The sequence below is a fragment of the Thalassophryne amazonica genome, chromosome 18, assembly GCF_902500255.1.
Source record: "Thalassophryne amazonica chromosome 18, fThaAma1.1, whole genome shotgun sequence".
Taxonomy (NCBI): domain Eukaryota; kingdom Metazoa; phylum Chordata; class Actinopteri; order Batrachoidiformes; family Batrachoididae; genus Thalassophryne; species Thalassophryne amazonica.
The window spans coordinates 67,802,790-67,823,303 of NC_047120.1; the positions used below are offsets into that span (position 1 = coordinate 67,802,790).

Sequence of the window (20,514 nt, forward strand, 5' to 3'; positions counted from 1 at the left end):
AAACATCAGAAGATGTTGTTTTGGGCTCAATGAACTTGCATCATTTTTATTTTCTTTAATCAGTATCACCATGGTCCCACCTCTTAATTGAACTGAAATGTGATTATAGGTGAAGCGTTCAACAGGAACTTTGTTGGTGTGACAGGATTATCAGGGCTGGCCTGTGGATGGTAAGAGGACATGATGTGATCAAGCATTAGACTGACATTTAAAGTAGGGGGCGGGGGGAAGCGTGGCTTCTCCAAATCTAAATCATGTAAAATATGTTAAATTCCATTTCAGCCACTAATGGCTGAACTGTTGATAAAACAGCGCACTCAAGATCATTAAGACGCTGGTATCTGCTGGTAGTGGGGCGGCATAGCAAAACAATTGTTCATTTTGTGATAGAAGCATGGAATTTGGCACACATATTCTAAATTAACTAATGTTTATTTTCAGATATGGAGCCATCCTGGAGCTGACCTCTAATGAGCTACAGGGGCCAACAAAGAATTACACAGAGGTCGAAATTTAAAAATGCTCCAATCATGTCACATTATTTGTCTGATCATAACAATTCCAAAAAGGTATAGTTTGGACTATCTATGATTGCATGTTCTGGAGTTATGGGGTAAAAATGGCAAAAATGGCGACAGATGAGTTTCAGTTTGTACAGGGGTCAAAAGTTAAAGTTGCTCCAATTTTGGTAAAAAGTGATGCAAGTTTTTGGTTGAAAAAAAAAAAAAAAGGATTAATAAATGGAATAGTTTTGACTGTGTTGAATGTTTGGTCTCCAAAGTAAAAGTTCAAACAAGGTTGACATCCATTGGAATCTATGACTTATGACATGTTATCCCGTAACATGATAACTAAGCACGACGGTGCAAACTATTCCTTTTTAAAATGCTATTAACTCAACCAATAATTTGCACCTTTTTTTTTTAAACCAAAATTGAAGCAACTTTAACTTTTGACCCCTGTACAAACTGAAACTGACCTTTATCACCATTTTTGCTGTTTTTTACCCCATAACATTCAGTCATAGATAGTCCAAACTATACCTTTTTGGAATCGTTATGGTCAGACAAATAATGTGGTATAGTTTTCAACATGATTGGAGCATATTCAAAATTATGACCCCTGTGTAATTCTTTAATGACCTCTGTAGCTCAGAGGTCAGCTCCAAGATGGCTCCATATCTTATTAATTTAGAATATGTATGCCAAATTCCATGCTTTTACCGCAAAATGAACAATTTTTAATCAAAATTTTTTAGCTAAGCTGCACCTCTATGGATGGCTTCAGAAAGCGCCTGTTCAAAAACACCGCAGTCACTTCCCCCGACGCACTTTTCCTGACTTGTAGAGCAGATGAAAAGACTCGAGAACAATGCACCAGACAGTTTTTGAATCAATCTTACAATAAGAGGAAAACGACTACACACCAGCCTGGGTGTCACTGGAAACACGAGCAAAACGAGCAAGCTGGGCTTCCTCCCATTATCAGACAAAGAGCCTCAATGGATTACAAATACCTAATTTACAAACACAGTGATCCAGTCTTTCACTTCACCATCCCGCTCTGTCTGTGTTCTGTCAGAGACATGCACGTGCACACGCATGTGGAAACCCAGTGTTTACACACAAGCAGTGTAACACTCAGCTCGGCTGGGCTGTGTGGACTCAGTGAGCCGTGTCACATTCTCCTAGTGACACTCTCAACCATGACGAGCTCTGCTTTACAGCAGACGCCCAGAGGAGCAGCACTTTCTCTGGACAAACTGTTTTCTGCTGCCTTCACTTTGATGCATTAAGAACACATTTTAAATGAAATTCTGTCCTTTTAGGAAAGACAGACTTATTTTTTGCTCTATTCCCTCCTCTGTGAATTAATTCAGAATCAGGACTTTCTAGTGGGAAATGTTTCCAGTAAGTTAACTCATTTTCAACACCACTGACAATGATGCTTTATTTTTGTTTTAAATACAAAGTGCAGTCTGGTTCCTGGGGAGATCTGGATAAACATTACACAACCAAGCAAATTATGAACACATAAGCAAGCATACTGCATCACAGGAGCAAACACACAACATGCGTTCAAAGGAATAGTACTGAACTGGAACTTGGAAAAAGAAATGTTCATCTCCCTAGAAGCTAGAATGCACATTTAACAACTTCACACACCTCTGCACACAAACACAACAGCTATCTGGGTGGAAAACAAATGTTCAGCTTGAGAACAAATGGTTTCCCACGTGAGAATGATGCTTTTTAGCATGAAAAATTATAAGTCTGCACAAAAAGAGATCAAAACAGAAGAGCAGAATGTAGCGTTTAATCTTGAGTTTTGCTTCTTTTTTATTTGAAATTCAGCTAGACGACAGAAATGCTAGCAATCTTAACTCTTTCTTTCCTTTGTGGTGTCACAAACATTTTTCATTGGTTATTAGACACTAATGCTGTATTTACATGCTGGCGGTATAAAATAAAAAAAACCTGGCACACTAGTAATTATTACAGCAGAAGCAGTCGTCTGCAGCGGCAAACGGAAGATGAAAAACAGTATAAAACAGCGTGTCTGTGTCAAAGTTTTTACTCCTTCCTTGTCCATCTTTCACAGTCAATAAAGGGAAATAAACATCTGGGAAGTCCTCATTATTGCTGCAGAAATGCTGAACTGCACTGGACCATCTCAGACTCTTCTTGGCCTGAACTTGTCTAATCAATTCTGCATTGAAAATTATGTTGCCTGGCATTAATTTTAAATGTTCCAGTTAAGATGTCAAGCACTTTGATTTACAATTAAAAGCACCTAGACGTAAAATGATTCATGCACTTGCTGCAGGATCATCAAAACACAGACACAACCACCCCATGTGGCCATAGAAAATTACAGCCATCACCATCAAATTTTGCAAATAAAGATCAAATGATTATAAGAGCCTGAAGGTCATGTGGTGTTCCCCAGTCTTTAGGTTCAGTTTCAGAAGCTTGATGCTAAGGACAGAGGACAAGCTCATTATTCATGGACAAGATGCACTACTTACCGATTCGTCTAGGGCAAAGCGTAGACAGCCATGTTCGTAAAGCACAAAGAATCTCCTTTGCCATTTCTGGTAAAAGAAATATACAGAATATCAAACCAGACTGTTTTCCAAACACAGCAGGTGATTTCAGAAGTCACGGTAAGAGGGTTCCCCCCAAGAACAGAACAAGGTTGCTGCTCTAATGCAGTGCACTCTGTGTCGACATCCAGATTGAAGCTACATTCACAACAGAAGCACAGCAGCGCGCAGTCGTACACTACTGAAAGTTCAAATTACACAATGCGCTTAAATACGCTTTGCAAATAACCAATGTACAAATAAAACAAGGTTAGGGTTCTACACTTTTATTTAATTATTTATATAGACAACCTTTTTACTCTTTATATTTATTCTTTTTTTGCTGCACCAAGGGACACATGGAATTTCATTGTATCCGGTATACAATAACAAAGGCCTAACTGAACTGAATTGAAAGAGTTTGCTAACCTTCAACACTACTACTGGTTGTCAATCCAACAAGCAAAGGAGGCAAACAAATCAAAATAAGAAAGTTGTTCAGCATTAAAATGGTAGGCCATGCCATGTTTGTTTTTTTTTAAATCTCTCTGAGTTGGAGGAGATATAGAGCAAAGAGGATGGGTCCCAGGATAGAACCCCGGGGGACTCCACAATGTAGAGTGGCTGAAAACGAAATGGAGTCCCCCAGCCTGACGGAGAAAGACCTGTCCGACAGGTAGGGCCTAAACCACTCCAGAACAGTCCCCCTGACACCCACACAGTCTCTCAGGTGGTCTAAAAGAATTGTATGGTCGACAGCATCAAAAGCTGCAGTGAGGTCTAAAAGCACTAAAGTGGTTGAACTGCCAGAATCAGTTGTTAAAAAGAGGTGATTAAAAACCTTTAAAAGTGCAGACTCAGTGTGAAATGCTTTGTACCCTGACTGAAATGGATCCAATGTGCCATTTTTATCTAAAAAAGGCTGCAATTGTGCAAAGATGCATTTCTCTAAAATTTTCGACACAAGCGGTAACTTGGAGATAGGTCGATAATTTGAAAAAGCCATGGGATCCAAACCCAGTTTTTTGATCAGTGGCTACACAATAGCTTTTTTACAAAAAGAAGGCACAATTCCACAAGACACACTACTATTAATAATTTCTCCGACAAAAGAGCCAATGGTGTCCCAAACCTCCTTAAAAAAAAAACGAGGAAGTACTGGGTCAATGGGACAAGAAGAGGGTTTTAGTTTGTTAACTATTGCTCTGAGCACTGTCAGAGACACAGGCTGAAACTTGCGAAAAAGAAGCGAGCACTGATTTGCTACACAATGGCACACCAGGGAGGGTGATATATTGACCCTAATGGCATCAACCTTATCAATAAAAAAGAGGAGAAATTTTTCACACATTTCACTTGTAATTTCCAGTAAAGTGGACAGACTGGGATTAAAAACAGAATCAACTGTTTTAAAAAGAACACAAGGCTTGCCAAGATTGTTTAAAATCAAGTCTGAAAAATACTTATTTTTTTCAGACTTGATTTCAGAAGTATCTTGTCCAAGGGAAGAGTCAAGGTAGTAGCCAGGAATTGAACCAAGGTCTCCATCTTGACAGTCCAACCTCATTCCAGTTAAGATACCCACTCTGCTATTTCGAAGGCCTTTTGAATGTTAAAATTTAATTTCCTCTATCAAAACGTTTATCCTGATCCAATCTAAGATTTCATGGATTCTATTACGTACCAAATCTTTTCACTACATTTTGTGGTATGTGGGTTAAGGTAATCATGCTATCACACCTAAAAACAAACCAAATATGAGTGTGTGTGTGTGTGTGTGTGGGGGGGGGGGGGGGGTATAAGAGCAACCTCCTTGGGGGGGACTGTACAATCCTGCCTTTTCCCTCATTATAGTTTAGGCTTAAACTAAGGATTAGAACTAGGGATGTCCTGATCCGATCATGTGATCGGATCAGGACATGCCATATACCAACACAGTGCAGAGTAGCTACCTAAACTCTGTAAGGGAGATAGAGTATCTCGTCAATAGTTTTACATCCTCATTGAAGACAACTTTGGATGCTGTAGCTCCTCTGAAAAAGAGAGCTTTAAATCAGAAGTGTCTGACTCCGTGGTATAACTCACAAACTCGTAGCTTAAAGCAGATAACCCGTAAGTTGGAGAGGAAATGGCATCTCACTAATTTAGAAGATCTTCACTTAGCCTGGAAAAAGAGTCTGTTGCTCTATAAAAAAGCCCTCCATAAAGCTAGGACATCTTTCTACTCATCACTAATTGAAGAAAATAAGAACAACCCCAGGTTTCTTTTCAGCACTGTAGCCAGGCTGACAAAGAGTCAGAGCTCTATTGAGCTGAGTATTCCATTAACTTTAACTAGTAATGACTTCATGACTTTCTTTGCTAACAAAATTTTAACTATTAGAGAAAAAATTACTCATAACCATCCCAAAGACATATCGTTATCTTTGGCTGCTTTCAGTGATGCCGGTATTTGGTTAGACTCTTTCTCTCCGATTGTTCTGTCTGAGTTATTTTCATTAGTTACTTCATCCAAACCATCAACATGTTTATTAGACCCCATTCCTACCAGGCTGCTCAAGGAAGCCCTACCATTATTTAATGCTTCGATCTTAAATATGATCAATCTATCTTTGTTAGATGGCTATGTACCACAGGCTTTTAAGGTGGCAGTAATTAAACCATTACTTAAAAAGCCATCACTTGACCCAGCTATCTTAGCTAATTATAGGCCAATCTCCAACCTTCCTTTTCTCTCAAAAATTCTTGAAAGGGTAGTTGTAAAACAGCTAACTGATCATCTGCAGAGGAATGGTCTATTTGAAGAGTTTCAGTCAGGTTTTAGAATTCATCATAGTACAGAAACAGCATTAGTGAAGGTTACAAATGATCTTCTTATGGCCTCGGACAGTGGACTCATCTCTGTGCTTGTTCTGTTAGACCTCAGTGCTGCTTTTGATACTGTTGACCATAAAATTTTATTACAGAGATTAGAGCATGCCATAGGTATTAAAGGCACTGCGCTGCGGTGGTTTGAATCATATTTGTCTAATAGATTACAATTTGTTCATGTAAATGGGGAATCTTCTTCACAGACTAAAGTTAATTATGGAGTTCCACAAGGTTCTGTGCTAGGACCAATTTTTATTCACTTTATACATGCTTCCCTTAGGCAGTATTATTAGACGGTATTGTTTAAATTTTCATTGTTACGCAGATGATACCCAGCTTTATCTATCCATGAAGCCAGAGGACACACACCAATTAGCTAAATTGCAGGATTGTCTTACAGACATAAAGACATGGATGACCTCTAATTTCCTGCTTTTAAACTCAGATAAAACTGAAGTTATTGTACTTGGCCCCACAAATCTTAGAAACATGGTGTCTAACCAGATCCTTACTCTGGATGGCATTACCCTGACCTGTAGTAATACTGTGAGAAATCTTGGAGTCATTTTGATCAGGATATGTCATTCAAAGCGCATATTAAACAAATATGTAGGACTGCTTTTTTGCATTTACGCAATATCTCTAAAATCAGAAAGGTCTTGTCTCAGAGTGATGCTGAAAAACTAATTCATGCATTTATTTCCTCTAGGCTGGACTATTGTAATTCATTATTATCAGGTTGTCCTAAAAGTTCCCTAAAAAGCCTTCAGTTAATTCAAAATGCTGCAGCTAGAGTACTGACGGGGACTAGAAGGAGAGAGCATATCTCACCCATATTGGCCTCTCTTCATTGGCTTCCTGTTAATTCTAGAATAGAATTTAAAATTCTTCTTCTTACTTATAAGGTTTGAATAATCAGGTCCCATCTTATCTTAGGGACCTCGTAGTACCATATCACCCCAATAGAGCGCTTCGCTCTCAGACTGCAGGCTTACTTGTAGTTCCTAGGGTTTGTAAGAGTAGAATGGGAGGCAGAGCCTTCAGCTTTCAGGCTCCTCTCCTGTGGAACCAGCTCCCAATTCAGATCAGGGAGACAGACACCCTCTCTACTTTTAAGATTAGGCTTAAAACTTTCCTTTTTGCTAAAGCTTATAGTTAGGGCTGGATCAGGTGACCCTGAACCATCCCTTAGTTATGCTGCTATAGACGTAGACTGCTGGGGGGTTCCCATGATGCACTGTTTCTTTCTCTTTTTGCTCTGTATGCACCACTCTGCATTTAATCATTAGTGATCGATCTCTGCTCCCCTCCACAGCATGTCTTTTTCCTGGTTCTCTCCCTCAGCCCCAACTAGTCCCAGCAGAAGACTGCCCCTCCCTGAGCCTGGTTCTGCTGGAGGTTTCTTCCTGTTAAAAGGGAGTTTTTCCTTCCCACTGTAGCCAAGTGCTTGCTCACAGGGGGTCGTTTTGACCGTTGGGGTTTTACATAATTATTGTATGGCCTTGCCTTACAATATAAAGCGCCTTGGGGCAACTGTTTGTTGTGATTTGGCGCTATATAAAAAAATTGATTGATTGATTGATTGATCGGAAATCGGGCCCGATCACGTGGTTTCAGACTGGTGTGTATCTGAAATTTGGCTAAAATAATAAGGTTGATCAGATATGTTTTTTTAGCAGGGGTTTCATCATTAAAGTATCCGAATAACACAAATTCCACTTTAAATTGAAGATGAATGTCCAACATCCTGTTTAAAAAAAGAGAAATATCGTTCCAAAAGGTATTACAAAAAGTACAATCAAAGAAAAGACAAACATTGAATTCCTCAGAAAGGTGACAAAATGTACAAAAGGGGTCCACATTGGGTCTGTATTTCCCAACAATTGAGCTAGCAGGATAATATCTATGTAAAATTTTCAAAGACACTTCCCGCACCTTATTTGAGATGAAAAATTTTCTGTGCAAAGACCATGTTTTTCCCCAGTCAACAGAAGCAGGTTTACAAACAATATTTCTATTAATTAATTCTCGGATACACTTATTGTCTTTGTACTCAGAAAAGGATCAGCATTTCCTATATACAACTCCGAGAAAGGATTCTGAATGGTACAATCAGCTATTGATGGAGAGATAAGGGATTTAACACCAGATGGAATGGCATCATATTCTTTTGGATGCACTGGTATAATGAACTTAGCTAGAAATTCACCAAAGTTCAACCCAATCCAACTTTCAACACTGAGCTGTAACGTAGCTTTGCGCTGTCCAATAGGAACGACACGTTGGGCCAAAACATGGAAGACTAGTGGCAGAAACCACTGATCTGTACAAAACAGATCGGTGCAGAAACCACTGATCTGTACAAAACAGATCGGTGCAGAAACCACTGATCTGTACAAAACAGAAACGTGTCACAGGACTGCCCATTTATAGAGCAGTTTTCTGAAGAAAAATCCTTGGAAATGTTTTTTGTTGTTGTTTGTTACCTCAAAATTTCTGATTACTGTAAAAAAAAAAAGTTTAGAACACTTGCAATTAAATTAGCTAAAATCAATAAATGGTTCTTTAGAAACCTTTCATCTGTAAATTAAAACCACCTGTTATTTCAGATTAGATCATTTCTTGTTTAACATAAGGAACCTTGGACATTTATTTTTAGACAAATAAAATAACATACCTCAAGGAGAAGTGCACTCTTTAAGTGATAAAGAATAAAATAAGGTGATTAAAATGAAAATATTATATATTTAGCATTTGTTCATTGTTCATTCAGTTTTTTAAAGTATCGGATCGGGACTCGGTATCGGCAGATACTCCAAATCAGATAACTCGGAATCAGATCGGGACCAAAAAAAAAAAACCTGATTGGGACATCCCTAATTAGAACAATTAATGACAAGAGTTCAACTCCACTCAGAAGGGGCCACTTTCATACTGAACACAGTTGGTGACATTCTAATTAAATATACGAGGTCTATTGGAAACTTATCCGACCTTATTATTTTTTTCAAAAACCATATGGATTTGAATCACGTGTGATTGCGTCAGACAAGCTTGAACCCTTGTGCGCATGCGTGAGTTTTTCCATGCCTGTCAGTTGCGTCATTCACCTGTGAGCAGGCTTTGAGTGAGGAGTGGTCCAGCCCCCTCGTCGGATTTTCATTGTCAGGAAATGGCGGAATGATTTGGGCTTTTTTTTTTCCATCAGAATTTTTTCAGAAACTGTTAGAGACTGGCAGCTGGAAACCATTAGAAAAATTTATCTGGCTTTCGGTGAAAATGTTACAGGCTTGGTAGAGAATAAGGAGTGTTACTGTTGCTTTAAGGACGGCCCCCAGCGGCTGTGGGGCGCGCCGCGCTCCGAAGCCGCCAACGACAGGCTGAGCAACCATTTCATTTCTAAACGGATGGCTGTCTGGATCCGTGACCATCGTGTGCCATTTCTCTGGTTATCACAAGAGCTGGACATCAACCATTTTCCGGAAAATTTCACTTTTAACAAGCGATTTTGTCATGGAAAGCTGAGCGGAGGCTTCGCGCGTCACAATGGATTCGCTACTGGACCGAGACAAAACCACCTCCGTTTTGGTCTCACAGGACGGCTTTGAGATGGCGTTCAGACAGCTGTCGGTGGTTTTTCCATCGAGTGATTATCCGAGAAATTGTGGATGTGCCTGGACATGCCAGAACATGTCCCGTGAGGCTTCATCACGGCGTTGCTGTGTGCCATGCGGCACCGCCGCGACGCGCGGAATTCCTCCGCACGTCTGTCTCAATGTGCCGAAAAAGTGCTGATGTCCACATCTTTTCACAATTCCTGTGCTAGTCAGACGAAATCCCGGATAAAACACAGCGTCCAGTTTGGAAATGAACGGCACATTCCAATGTTACAGGAGTTTTTGTCATGGAAAGAGGAGCGGAGGCTTCACACGTTGCGGCGGTGCCGCATGGCGCACAGCAACGCCGTGATGAAGCCTCACGGGACATGTTCTGGCATGTCCAGGCACATCCACAATTTCTCGGATAATCACTCGATGGAAAAACCACCGACAGCTGTCTGAACGCCATCTCAAAGCCGTCCTGTGAGACCAAAACAGAGGTGGTTTTGTCTCGGTCCAGTAGCGAATCCATCGTGACGTGCGAAGCCTCCGCTCGGCTTTCCTTGACAAAATCTCTTGTTAAAAGTGAAATCTGCCAGAAAATGGTTGATGTCCAGCTCTTGTGATAACCAGAGAAATGGCACACGATGGTCACGGATCCAGACAGCCATCCGTTTAGAAATGAAATGGTCGTTCAACCTGTCGATGGTGGCTTCGGAGCGCGGCGCGCCCCACAGCTGCTGGGGGCCATCCTTAAAGCGACAGTAACACTCCTTATTCTCTACCAAGCCCGTAACATTTTCACCAAAAGCCAGATAAATTTTTCTAATGGTTTCCAGCTGCCAGTCTCTAACAGTTTCTGAAAAAATTCTGATGGAAAAAAAGCCCAAATCATTCCACCATTTCCTGACAATGAAAATCCGACGAGGGGGCTGGACCACTCCTCACTCAAAGCCTGCTCACAGGCGAATGACGCAACCGACAGGCGTGGAAAAACTCACGCATGCGCACGAAGGTTCAAGCTTGTCTGACGCAATCACACGTGATTCAAATCCATATGGTTTTTGAAAAAAATAATAAGGTTGGCTACTTTTCTAATAGCCCTCGTACAGTTCAACCTTTTGGGGGAAAAAACGGTTAATACTTTCTTTGTGAGTGAGAGAAGATCAATCTCATGATTTGTATTGAACACACAACTCATGTTCTAAACTAGTTCCTCACTTAAGGGGTAGAACCAACAAACATGTACTCCCCACTTCCACAACAAGCACACAGACCTATAAGGTTGCACTCACCCGGGACCTGTGCATGGGATTATCAAAGTCAGTTCCCTCAGGGGCCAAACACAGCCACCCACCATAAATAGGTTTAGCCTGTAAAAGAAAGAGGGGGAAGGGGGAAAAGCAGCAATTTAGGTAATCATTAAAACTGCACGAAAGTGTGAGCATCATTAAAACGGGAAGAGAGTGTGGGCTAAGGGGGATGGTAGAAAGAGGGCATGAAAACATGAGATGTCTTTTGGGGTCCAGATGTTGCATCTGGTCCTGCAGTAGATTTTGCAACCACATAAAACCAGTTGGTGAGTCTCTTTTGGTTTAAAAAACTCAGTGTTTGATGACATGTTTGCTGCCTCTCCTTTGCATTTGCCCAGCGCAGATGAGACTGTACGACCAAGACTGACAGTTCAGAACATGGTGTTAAATCAGTCAAACAGCATTTGCAGTGATACAGATTCATGGATTCACAGTCAGACGCCTTCTACTGCAAAATGGTATCACAAACAGAGGCAGGAAAGCTCCAAATTTGGAAATGTAAAAGCTGAGTCTACCTTCATTTGGAAGGTCACTCTTGATTAACAATACTCTCTCTGCTTTAGTCATTAACCATTACCAAGCAATGCTCCCTCTCCCACCTCTTCTATAAAAAAAAGGTAGAAAGACCTAGTTATTAATATGCTTTTGTAATACTGGATGTGTTTCTGTACCTCCATGTTATTGCATGCCTGCCATACATGTATCGTTTGAACATGTACAAACGCGTCTACGAATGCAAACTTGATAAGATGACAGCATGGAAAATGCCAGCATGTTGTGACCCAGATAAACTAAACTTGATTCTATTATGCTGACAAGTTCAAATGTGGCTTCAATCATGTTATGAGGTCAGAGAGGCGTGGATCCAAAGTCATTTTTAAATTAAATTTCTCACATCTACATTTGCGCTTTAATAAAACTGCGCCCCTTAATGCACCTAAGCACACAAAACAAAGTTTATGTACGAGCATGCACAGTGTTGCCACTAGACGGGTTTCCATGACCTTTCACTGTGCAATTTGAAACAACAAACTGAAAATACACTTTATGGAAACACGTGCATTTAGAAAAACTCAACTATTGCAAAAAAGTTTTTAATCTCGCATGAGGTGGTTTTTTAGGCGATTCGAAAAAGCTGTATTTCACAAAACTGCAATGGAAATATTATTTCCACTATTATAGGTCACATGACATTCTAAAATGTGCGGTGTGGTACCAAGTGGTAAGTTTCAGCTGTCAAAAATGAGACACAGCCCCAAAAAAGATAAAGTTTCAGGCCCTTGAATGGCTGCTTGAGGCTGGACCCAGAAAGGAGCAGGCTTCGATTAAAGCCGTATTTCAATATCCAACTTTAGAGCAGAAACAAAACCAAAATCAAAAACATGTTTACAGCCTTAATTTCGCGCCCCCCCCCCCCCCCAAACTCCATATTAAAACAAATTTTAATCCATAAGGTTATGCATAATTAGGGCTGTGGCCTTTTTTTAGCGACAGCTCTTGTGTTGTGGCGCTGTGCTCAGACTCGTGCGTTGATGGCTCAGACACCACTGGCATGCGGCTGCTAGCCGCTGTGGAGGGCTGTGTGTCTTTTAATTAGAAATATCTGAAATAATATAGCTTGCTGCATGGTTAATTCTCTTAATGGGTTACTGAAGATGTCTGTGCTGCAGTATTCTGTCAAGTGAAATGATCATACATTTCATTTTGTATGCTAATGGTGTTAGCATTTTTAGGCAGCTATCGCTAGCTTGATGACATAAGTTTGAGTTTATCCACGATTACTGATCAAATATGCAGGTCATAACTTTTAATGTCCACATGAAAGCTAACAGTTATAAAAGCCACCATTCAGTCTAAAAAAAAATCAAATTTAATGATTTGAGGTTAGCCTGTTAGTTTAGCCTGGATTCAGACCCAACAGGGGAAGGGGAGTGGGGTTTCAGGTTTCATACATCCAGAGTAGCAAATTTTGGGCATCAAAATGGCTCTTCAGATATCCATAGCAAAACTATGGGTGACGTTATGCAGAGTTTGTCCAGTACATACACACATTTCACTACAGTATTTGTCAACATTTGGAAAATATCGCTCAACTTTTGCACAAATCTGTAATGGAAACCCAGCTATAATTCATCTTACATGTGTCAAGACAAATAACAGCTGAGCGATACTAAAGTGGACACGTTAGCAACCCCATGACCAACATGGTGATCTGGAACACAAAAGTCTATCTGAGGAACAATGTATTAAAATGGGTTAATGTATAAGAGCTATACCCTATTCTTCTGTGGCAACAATTTTGACAACATCCTGCAGGCAGTCACTGTCCTTGTAAATCACTAAAGCCATAACCTCTGTGAGGCGAAGAGACTTGAGTTTGTAAAGCTGTGCAGCAGCTCTGGGAAGCTTTGCTCCGATTTCTCATTTGGAACAACCTTCACCCTATCACTCTCTTCGACTCCCGCTCCATGTGTCACATCAACTCCCTGGCTGTCTTTTCTCTTTCACTCCCACATGAATGCAAAAACCTCCTGCTTGCCTGCATCTGCCATGACAGTCCAGCCTCCCACCTCTCCCGGAGCGTGTGATCACATTACCCCCAACAGCACATGCAGTGGGGCTGCCAAACTTAAACATCACCACTCTGACAAAATTCATGTAATCAAGTCAAAGCCGTGGTGGCAGCAGAGCTGGAACTTGAAGGGCAAGAACTTTTTGGATGACACTGAAATAAATGATTGTACTGTGGCTGGAGTGGAAGCTCCTCCCCCAGCCCACCTTTTATGCTCACAGTGCAGAACAAAGAGATTGTTTATGTTGGATACAGTCCTTCCAAAGTCCACTTCACCCCTTCCCTCCACATTATTTTTCCATGTAGGATATCAGTTTCATTGCATTTTGTTAAACCTTCAACCTCCTTGAATATGGTGTTTTATCAGCATAACTTAAAAGCTACCGGAGCTTTCGCTGAATGAGGTTATTGGGTTTAATTCTTGTAAATCGGCTCATATCGGTTTCTGGACACTGGGAACATTTTACAAAGCCTAAAGCTCACTTCAGATCAGGCTGAACAAAGCTGTGAAAATGTAACACTGTTTGTGTGGTGTTACACAACAAAGCTTTAGGCCAGGGGTTTTCAAAGTGTGGGAGAGTGAGCCCCCCCTCAGAGAACAACTCAATAGCTGCCCCCCCCCCCCCACACACACAATTTCAACATCTTCATGTGTTTCTTTTTATTCTTTTACACGTTAAACACATTTTAAATATATTTCTGTGTTTTTTTAAGGAACTGAGACAGTTCCTTAAAAACACAAATATACTCAACAAAAATATAAACGCAACACTTTTGGTTTTGCTCCCATTTTGTATGAGATGAACTCAAAGATCTAAAACTTTTTCCACATACACAATATCACCATTTCCCTTAAATATTGTTCACAAACCAGTCTAAATCTGTGATAGTGAGCACTTCTCCTTTACCGAGATAATCCATCCCACCTCACAGGTGTGCCATACCAAGATGCTGATTAGACACCATGATTAGTGCACAGGTGTGCCTTAGACTGTCCACAATAAAAGGCCACTCTGAAAGGTGCAGTTTTATCACACAGCACAATGCCACAGATGTCACAAGATTTGAGGGAGCGTGCAATTGGCATGCTGACAGCAGGAATGTCAACCAAAGCTGTTGCTCGTGTATTGAATGTTCATTTCTCTACCATAAGCCATCTCCAAAGGCGTTTCAGAGAATTTGGCAGTACATCCAACCAGCCTCACAACCGCAGACCAAGTGTAACAACACCAGCCCAGGACCTCCACATCCAGCATGTTCACCTCCAAGATCATCTGAGACCAGCCACTCGGACAGCTGCTGAAACAATCGGTTTGCATAACCAAAGAATTTCTGCACAAACTGTCAGAAACCGTCTCAGGGAAGCTCATCTGCATGCTCGTCGTCCTCATCGGGGTCTCGACCTGACTCCAGTTCGTCGTCGTAACCGACTTGAGTGGGCAAATGCTCACATTCGCTGGTGTTTGGCACGTTGGAGAGGTGCTCTCTTCACAGATGAATCCCGGTTCACACTGTCCAGGGCAGATGGCAGACAGCGTGTGTGGCGTCGTATGGGTGAGCGGTTTTCTGATGTCATTGTTGTGGATCGAGTGGCACATGGTGGCGGTGGGGTTATGGTATGAGCAGGCGTCTGTTATGGACGAAGAACATAGGTGCATTTTATTGATGGCATTTTGAATGCACAGAGATACCGTGACGAGATCCTGAGGTCCATTGTTGTGCCATACATCCAAGAACATCGCCTCATGTTGCAGCAGGATAATGCACGGCCCCATGTTGCAAGTATCTGTAGACAATTCTTGGAAGCTGAAAATGTCCCAGTTCTTGCATGGCCGGCATACTCATCGGACATGTCACCCATTGAGCATGTTTGGGATGCTCTGGACCGGCGTATACGACAGCATGTACCAGCTCCTGCCAATATCCAGCAACTTCACACAGCCATTGAAGAGGAGTGGACCAACATTCCACAGGCCACAATTGACAACCTGATCAACTCTATGCGAAGGAGATGTGTTGCACTGCATGAGACAAATGGTGGTCACACCAGATACTGACTGGTATCCGCCCCCAATAAAACAAAACTGCACCTTTCAGAGTGGCCTTTTATTGTGGGCAGTCTAAGGCACACCTGTGCACTAATCATGGTGTCTAATCAGCATCTTGGTATGGCACACCTGTGAGGTGGGATGGATTATCTCAGCAAAGGAGAAGTGCTCACTATCAGATTTAGACTGGTTTGTGAACAGTATTTGAGGGAAATGGTGATATTGTGTATGTGGAAAAAGTTTTAGATCTTTGAGTTCATCTCATACAAAATGGGAGCAAAACCAAAAGTGTTGCGTTTATATTTTTGTTGAGTGTATATTTAAAATGTATGAAAATGGTGTAAAATGTGTAAATGCATAGACAGTCTATGCATTTACACATTTTACACCATTTTCAAACATTTTAAATGTGTTTTTAAAAAACTCTGTTCTTCTATTTTTATCTTTTGTCATATTTTAAACATTGTTTTACACATCGTTTTACATTTAAACATCTCTGTGTTTTTAAAAGTCTTTGACATAACTAACACATTTTAACATAAATAATATTAAACTTTTATACATATTTAGTCTCTCATCTAGTATCACTTCTTGTTTAATGCAATGAGCCTGGGTCTTTGACACGCACAAGCGGCTGATGCGGAGATGCACTCTGGAGAGGAACAAACGAAGATTGTCCTCTACGTTCTTGTTTTTTTGGTTGCCCCAAACTCTGTCTTCTCACTAGTAGATTTACACACTAAAAATGTATCCATTTTGCTCCTGGCATGTTAGCCAACAATGTTTTCTTTTTCCTTTTGTCCCCTTCTTTTGTTGGTTAACAGTGTTCAGTTATTTTTTAGGTTATTATTATTTTTTAAGGCTACAAAAACAGCATTTTCAGTTTTAGAAGTGTTTATTTCTTGCTAGCTTTTACATAATATATGACAAATGTGTTACATTTACACACAAAGTGCAGTTAGCATCTAGCCAGACCAGCCAGTAACGTTACCACTCTAATGTCCACAAAATGTCGTGTAAATGACTCCAGCGGTGTTATTAGGTTCCACAAACAGCATTTTCAGTTTTAGAAGTGTTTATTTCTCACTAGCGTCTACACAATATATGAGAAACATGTTATATTTGCACATAAACTAAAAGGTTTTGAAGCACCAGAGACTGAGACCAGCCACTGATGGCACAGTGCCGCTCTACTCTGATCGGCTGTCACCACTATCCCTAACAAAAAACAAACAAACAAACAAAACAAAAAAACCCAAACAAATGACATACAAAGTTTACAAAAAAACAGATGTGCAGGAGTAATCTGAGAATTGTTCATGAAAAAAACAAACAAACAGAAAAAAAAAAAGAATTACATTTACACCCTGTCACAGAGTTGAGTGAAGAGAAAACACTCCTGTGCAGGACGGCAGCTCTCAGCCTCACTTGATTATAGCTACTGTATGTAAGATGGCAGCAAATGTGGTGTCCATCCAATATTAATGCATTTTACTTAGGACCTTCGCATAACATCAAATGAAATGAAATATAACACCACATATTTTACTGCAAGATGTTTTGATTTGAGGATACACTTATTACGACTCCTGAAAGTGACTTGACTTTTACATTTTAATTTATGATAGTGTTGCATTGCTAAATGCAAACTGCAGTACATTCATTGTCAATGTCAAGTGGCGTAAACTGAACCATATATTTTTTTTTTTCATTTTGTAGAGTAGACATTAAAATATTGTGATATAAATGACAATTTTTAAAAATGTGATTTTGGTAAATACATTCTTATATTCAGGCATGAGAATGAGACATCCTGAAAGTCTGCCGGGGGTCTGGGTCCCGCTGTAGGAGCTCCTGTGTTTTAGGCAAAATTAGACCCATTTTAAGCCTTATTTTGGCAGAGATGCTTGAAATAAGTCAGGAATACTTCATCCAGAAAATTCAGAATTCAGGAAAAATCCTGAAAATTCTCATGCCTGACTCAAGTAATAAAAATTATAGATTAATAAAAAAAACATATCATATTGGTTACAGCCCTATTGATAAACACTGAGGCTTATGACTGTAAAATTTGGAACCGGTTCAACTCCAATCCCTACAACAAAGTGTGATGCAGGTCACAAGAGGATTAGTGGAAGTGAAAGAACATAAGCTGCTTGTCGTGTTTCAGGAGTCTTACATCTGAAGGGTTAACTGTAAATAAACTGAGCAGTCCATGCCACAAATCTTGAAGGCAAAGTGTGTCGTAAATGAACAGAAGAGTAGAGGATGCTGACTTTGCTGTTCGGCTCTTAAGCGACACTCAAGAGCCTCCTCCAGGAGCAATTAAAGGACACAACACAGACTAACTGTGAGGGAGACTCAAAACATTGCTTATAATGAGATCTGAAGGATGAATCTTTGCTCTGCACTCAAGTACTCATTACCCTCAACCCTGTCAGACTCACAGGTCCACAACCAGATAGTGATACAACCTCGATTTTTTCATCTCTGTACAAACCGAAAAACAGAGTTAATGTGAAACAATCAAGATATGCTTTTATGCCCATGACACCTCTAGAGGAGTAACGGGTTTCTGTGGCTGTGTTGGGTGAAACAGTGCAATGCACATGTTGTGTCTGCTGCAGGCATGGACATCCAGGTAGTTTGCCAGAAGGCACATGGAAGACTCAAATCAAAGTCCGATTTGATCACCATACATTTCTTCAAACCACTTATTCAAGTTAAGGGCCACGCGGGGGCTTTAGCCTATGCCTGCAGCCACTGAGCGATAGGCAGGGTACACCCCGGACAGGCCGCCAGTCTATCGTGGAGCCGACAAACAGATCAGAGGAAGCCAGAGCACTTGTAGGGAGAACATGCTAACTCCATACAGAAAGGAAGTCAGATTTGACCAGTTTTGTGTTAAAGCTGTACAACTGGTGATGCAATATACAAAATATGTATTTTCCCCAGTTTCTCCAATCGCAACCAAACAAACTTATAACTCTTTCAGAGTCCTCATGAATGTCTTGGCAATTTCCCTCAATAGTCTCCTTCTTGCATGGTCAACTGAGAACTGCCTACTCCAGACCGATTTACCATACTGTTTGCATTTCTTACTAACCGGTTACTTCCATGAGAGTGACTTGGAAATGTTCATATATCCAGACTTGTAAAAGGACAGTTCATAGTGAAGTGACCCCACTGCAAACTCCACTCTAATAACACAATATTTCAATTCTGATATGTCCATGTAATAAATTATTTATACACACCAGTGGCATAATACACTGTTCTTACTCAGGTTTCGTTAGTGAGATGATGTTTTAAGGTCAGGGAATGTAATTGTCAGTAAAAAGCCCATTTGTGGGAGAAGGAGGGAGCACTGCCCAGTTCTCTACATCACACTGGCAGGTCCTCAACTTTAAACTAGTCATTCTTAAGGTCAGCTCCTTATCCACTCAGGTACTTGCTCTACAGTGAATGTCGGAAAGATAGCCACCCCACTGTAAGAGTCTTTTTTTAACTGATAGTACTTATATTTAGCTTGTCCATAAAACAGGTGGACAGTGTGTAAAACGGTTGTAAAAACCTTGAAGTCTACACACGTAGCACATTTCTTGGCTGTGGAACTGATCTGACTGTATGTCAGCCAGCAAAAATCGTTTTCAGATCCATTATATCCCAAACTAACATTTGTCTTACCTGGGTCAAATCCTGATCCGTTAAGAGATGCAGTTCTCGCGGTTTGAAGCAGTTTTGACATTTGCTTTTGTTGAAGATGTTCGCCTGAAATTTCCTGCAGGAGTTTTCTTTTGCCGCAGACATTCTATATTCGCAGGTTTCGCTTATTTATTTATTTTTTTTCCCTCTGGAAGACTTGGCTGAAAGAGTGGAGATGTAAATCCCGCCTGTTTTCTCTTTTATCCTAAATTCGAAAAGGCTCCAGCACGTCGATGCATTTCCAGAAAGAGAAGCAGAGCTGAGAAGACTTCCATCGGTGATTATCTGCCACTCAGCCCGGCGGTGCTGGACGCTCGTCGGTCCATGGCCTCGCGGTGTGGCTAATGTCCTGTTAGCTCGCCAATGGATTTGCAAAAACAAAACAACAAAAACAATCAATAATAACGTAACGGTGCACGGCGGCCAAACAGCATTTGCACCCAGGTATCGCCTTTTCTCTGCGAGACGACAGCGTCCGCTACGTAACAACAGCAGCCCACGCGAATAAGTGGCGAGAAAAGGGAGCGTGCGACCCGGACAGCAGGCTCCGATCCCAGTCCGCCCGTGCCAACTTCATCCAGCGCTGCTCCGCTAGGCTACTTTAGCCCAGTCAGCTAGCCCGCAGCTAGCTAATGAAATCCCAGCTGGAGCCTCTAACTTCATCTATTTAAAAACAAAAAACCGACCCCACTCCCCGCCCCCCCAAAAAAACTCACATTCCCCGTGCTTTTCTCACCGCATGCACAATAAACAGCTCTGCTCCGCTCACTGGCGGCAAGAGTATTTATTTAAGTCTGATTTCATAAAGAGTCTGATTAGCAGCAACGGATTTATTTTCTCTCCCAGGCAGCGGCGGCTGGAATCCCGTCAAATCCCGCGATAACTGCGCGGTCTTCTTCTTCTTCTTCTTCTTCTTCTTCTTCTTCTTGTATAACGTTTAACGGCAGCCCGCATCCTTATTGTTACATTGCTGCCACCTTCTGAATCAGTCAGTTATAGCAGCACTAAGTCCTCTCGATTAGTTTCTCAAGTATTTAAAAAGGCCAAAAATCTCTTCCTCCTCCCACTTGACCTTATGTCTAAAATACTTCCTACAGAAACTTCTTTCAGGCCTATTCTTCTAAATTCTTAGAGAAGCTCTCACCTTTCTCTGGAATATTTATTACAGTACATGAGGACATGCTGCACTGTCTCCGGCTGTGGACATTCCAAACACGGTCCATCCTGATGCTTTCCTAGGAAGAAGAGAGTACTGTTCCACAGAGTATGACCAGTTCTCAGTCTAAAAATGGAGACTTCATCTTTTCTTTTCCACCCTTTT

General features: G+C 41.0%; 1 protein-coding gene across 3 annotated transcripts in view; it reads right to left on the reverse strand.

The window, feature by feature from the left end:
* Positions 1-20,066, reverse strand: part of mprip (myosin phosphatase Rho interacting protein) — a 67,973-nt gene extending 47,907 nt beyond the window's left edge. For all 3 annotated transcript variants that reach the window (XM_034193250.1, XM_034193251.1, XM_034193249.1), the window contains exons 1-3: positions 19,176-20,066; positions 10,851-10,928; positions 3,029-3,094 (exon numbers count right to left, since the gene is read on the reverse strand). In XM_034193250.1, the coding sequence (XP_034049141.1) occupies positions 3,029-3,094; positions 10,851-10,928; positions 19,176-19,298 (267 nt within the window). In that variant the 5' untranslated portion in view covers positions 19,299-20,066. The remainder of the gene's footprint in view (positions 1-3,028; positions 3,095-10,850; positions 10,929-19,175) is intronic.
* Positions 20,067-20,514: the final 448 nt, after the last annotated feature.